The sequence below is a fragment of the Lichenostomus cassidix genome, unplaced genomic scaffold (genome assembly GCF_008360975.1).
Source record: "Lichenostomus cassidix isolate B80296 unplaced genomic scaffold, HeHo_3.0 HiC_scaffold_33, whole genome shotgun sequence".
NCBI classification, from domain to species: domain Eukaryota; kingdom Metazoa; phylum Chordata; class Aves; order Passeriformes; family Meliphagidae; genus Lichenostomus; species Lichenostomus cassidix.
In genome coordinates this window covers 775,574-779,584 of record NW_028147632.1, presented here as the reverse complement: position 1 = coordinate 779,584, position 4,011 = coordinate 775,574, and the positions used below count along the sequence as shown (strand labels likewise).

At 57.8% G+C, this 4,011-nt stretch overlaps 1 protein-coding gene and 1 pseudogene across 2 annotated transcripts in view; both read right to left on the bottom strand.

The window, feature by feature from the left end:
- LOC146421319 (uncharacterized) overlaps positions 1-4,011 on the bottom strand; it is a 53,815-nt pseudogene that overhangs the window by 35,716 nt on the left and 14,088 nt on the right. The window lies entirely within an intron of this gene.
- LOC146421311 (uncharacterized) overlaps positions 2,287-4,011 on the bottom strand; it is a 141,095-nt gene continuing 139,370 nt past the window's right edge. Inside the window, exons 2-3 of the mRNA XM_085047140.1 lie at positions 3,044-3,352; positions 2,287-2,726 (exon numbers count right to left, since the gene is read on the bottom strand). Of these exons, the coding sequence (XP_084903266.1) occupies positions 2,287-2,726; positions 3,044-3,275 (672 nt within the window). The 5' untranslated portion in view covers positions 3,276-3,352. The remainder of the gene's footprint in view (positions 2,727-3,043; positions 3,353-4,011) is intronic.

Genomic DNA, 4,011 nt, shown 5'->3' with positions numbered 1-4,011 from the left:
AAAGCAAAGTAACAGCGCTGGGTGCTTGGCAATTAACCAGAAGGATACCTGATATTGATGGAGATAAGCTTGAAAAACCTTTTCTATTGCAGCAGTCTAATACATATTCCTACTGTTTCCTGCCTAGGGTGAGGAGGGCACTGACAGAGCAGCTTTGGTCTCTCTCAGGCATCCCCTGAGCTCCTGCAGGGAGACTCTGCTCCATCCCGGACTCACCACAGCAGTTCTTTGGCCTCCTGAGTGCCCCAGAACATTCCAGGCTCATTCCTCTCCCGACATTTTGAGATGCTGGGGGGAATGTGGGAGCCAACAGGGAGGCTGTGGGAGCTGCTGCCACCATCGCTGCACAACAATTCAGGTGGAGCCCAGTGCCTCCGCCAGAGGGTGGAATTTCAAAATGGAATGATGGAATCCTGTGAGGCACTGCACAGAGTCCCTCAGGAACAGGCCGGGAGTCCCGCCGGGAGCAACTGCCATGGCTCTGAGGGGCTTCCCACGGGCTTGGGGTCTCTCTGAGGTATCTCTGCTCCAGCCTGGGCTCCTGCCGGGGCTGCAGGAAGTCTCTGCTCCATCCCGGACTCACCACAGCAGTTCCTTGGCCTCCTGCCCAGCCCAGGACATTCCAGGGCAATCCCGAGTCTGACTTTGAGGCTCCAGGGAGCTTCAAGCCCCTCAGAGATCCTTTTATATAACCCACCCAAAGCCCACCCCTCACTCCCATTGGCTGATGTTCCCGCCCAAACACCATCACTCCTTTTGATTGGCTGAATCTCCCGCCACTCCTTGATCTCGAGCTCTGATTGGTCAGAACGCGGCTGAGGGACAATCCCGCCTTGTCCCCACATTGCCTTGATTTCCCCCAAAAAGCCAAAATCTCCCCAAACCTCTTGAGCTGAGCGGAGGAACAGACAGGGTTTGGGCAGAAAACTCCCAAATCGTTGTTCCCCAGGCTGGGAAGGACAAACGGAACCAAACTGATTTGGGAGCTCCCAGCAGCTCCTCTCTGCCGGCCCAGCTGAAGGCCTCGCTGGCTGCTGGAGGCTACATGGGCAGACTGGGAGCACTGGGAGCACTGGGAAGAGGCTCTGGCTCGGCACGCAGCCCCCGGGGCAGGGGCAGCAGGGCAAGGGACAGGGCTGCAGGTGCTGAGGGGAGAGGAGGGACAGTGCACCCTTGACAAGCATTTATTGTGAAAGTAATAAAACAATACTGTAAATAACAACAACAGCAACATTGGCACCATAACTACTGATGGAAGTCACAGAAGGATGTCTCAAAGAATGCTCCGAGCTGGAAGGGACCACAAGGATTAGTCCAGTCCTTAAGGAAATGGCCCAGGTGGGGTCAAATCCACACCTTGGCATTATTCCTACCTTACACCAAGGAAGGTCACATTCATATGAAGTACCTGTTCATAGTCTGTATACAAAGAGGTAGATCAATGTATAGATACAGGATTAGCGTAGAAATAGAGTATTGAGAGAATGTGTTTGAAATCTCTTCCCACAGACTTATATCCGTATCTATAGAAAAGATCACTATAGAAACATGTAGTGCAAGAGAAACAGGAAGCCTAGAATGACTCCAGAGGTAGAAAGCAACCCCCAGCCCAGACAGCCACATAGCAGCTTCCACATCATTTCCTCCTCCTGCAGGTTCATCTCCTGCAGAACAAGCACTGAGGTGACACTGAGGATCAGTGCAAGGCAGATGTTGCAGCTGAGGAAAGACATCCCCATGCTGGGGGAAAAGGCAAAGATCACTCCCCAAACAGAGATCTTTTCTCCATCCCATTACAGGTGAGTTTGGGGTCTGCTGTAGATATAGGGCAGTGGATTTGAGCAGGGCTGTCTCCCAAGGTAATTCTCAGCCAGGTGCACACACCCGCATTGCCCAGGACAGGAACTCTGCAGGGAGGAGCAGAGACAGCGCTGGAATCTCAGGGAGACACTTTGTGCCCCTGTGCCCCCAGTGCCCTGCCTGTGCCCCCCAGGACTCACAAGGAGCTGAAGCTGCTGCCATCCACCCACTGCAGCCACTGGCCCTGTCTGTGCAGCCCGAGCCAGTAATCATCATTCCTGCTGAGGTGGAACAGGAACTCCTGGCAAGGAGAGAGGAGCCAACAGTCAGAGCTGCACCCCTGGCCCAGGAGCCCTCCAGGCTCCCCTCAGCCACCCCAAATCCCCTCACTCACCATTTCCTTGTCATTGAGCACAGCCAGGGAGGCCCGAGCTCAGAGCACTGAGTTTGAGCCTAGTACCAGGTGATATGATCACCCGAGAGGAACTAGCAGATCCCGTCGTACCCAACCCAGCCATGGGGATAGGCCAGCAGCCGTGCAGTGTCAGGGGTAACTGAAATAACTGTAGTCTCTCCCTGTCTTCTCCCTGTAACGGGAAGAGGTTTGAGGATTCTCCCCTCACGGAGCAGCCCGAGCTCCCATTGGCTGGTTTTCCCGCGCAAACTCCTGCACCCATTACGATTGGCTGATTCAGCCGTCACTCCTCGTTCTCCCGCGTGCTGATTGGTCAGAGCGGGGCTGAGGGACGATCCCGGCCGTGAGGGAGCAGTGAGCCCGCAGTGCCCCGAGGGGTTGGGCTGAGGCTGCTGCTCCTCCTTACCTGACACAGCAGCCAAGGACACCGCCAGAGCCACAGCCAGGAGCAGGAGCAGAGTCAGCACAGCCAGGCTGAGCACGGGATGGGATCCGATCCACTCAGTAGGAGCTGGAAAGAGACATAGGCTGTTAGCATGTCCTGAGCAGGCCCAGCCCTCACATCCCCCACCCAACGCCCGGGGAGCACAGCAGGGACCCTCAGCCTATGTGCCACTCACTGAGCTGGCAGCACGAACAGGGACAAGGGACACAGGTGTGGGGACACCAAGGCAGGAGAAGTGCCCAGGGCCAGGGCTGTCAGTCCAGCAGAGCACAAGACCTCTTCCAGAGCCCTGGACACAGCCACACCCTGCCAGCCCTGTGCTCCTGGGCTCACACTGCCCATTGTCCCCTCCCTAGAGGCCACAGCGCTGGCCCTGTACTCACCCAGATATCTTTCGAGGCTCTTTCTGTGTGTGATTCCCATTGCTGATCCATCCTGGCACTTCTCTCCAATGCCATTCCTGAGCTGCGATTCACTCTGCCCCAAGAGAGAAGCAGCTTCTCCCTGCCTGTGCCCAGCAGGGTCTGGCAGCTGAGGCAGCTCTGTCCCCCTGGTCGCTGATCCATCCTGGGCACCCAGGGCATCCTCGGGAATCTCAACAGCGGCTCTGTACATGATGAGGTCCCAGCTGGTGCTGGCTCTGGAAGGCGCTGCCAGCTCAGTCCTGCCCTGTCTCTGCTCCCCGGCAGCACCTGGGGACACAAACACAGTGTCAGAAAGCTCCGGGCCCAGCTCGGCCCTGCAGCCCCAACCCCTCTGGCTGTGCAGCTCTGGGCTGGGACAGGCAGGGACAGTTAGGGACAGCGCCCAGGAGCTGCCGAGTGCGGGAACAGGGCAGCTGCGGATCAGACTCAGCCTGCCGGGGGGGAAGAACCAGCAGCCCTGAGGGGCTCAGCATTGTTCCCTGCATGCCCTGCCCTGAGGGTTGGAGTTCAGGGACAGCGAGGGAAGGCAGCGCCCGGTGGGTACATGTTTGAGACAAGAGGCAGAGCCTGGCAGGGAATGTGGGACCGAGACGATGGGACGGGGATCCGCAGAATGCCCCAAGCTGCTCTTTCTCCTCCAGAGCGCTTGGCTTGGCAGAGACACTCAAGTTCATCCAATCCCATGCCAGCCCGGGGCACGGACAAGTCCCGCTGCACCAGGGGCGCCAAGACCAGTGCCGCATGGCCGGGAACAGTCCCGGGAATGGGACTGTGATATGCTGTTCTGTTCTGCGCTCTTCTGTTCTGTGATGTAATTTTCTGTCCTACCCACAGCAAGCGGCACGAGCCAGCGCTGCTCCGGCACCACCTCCTGCCGAGGCAGCAGCGGCAAGGAGACCGCGGGCAGCCGCTCCCTCAGCGGCCTC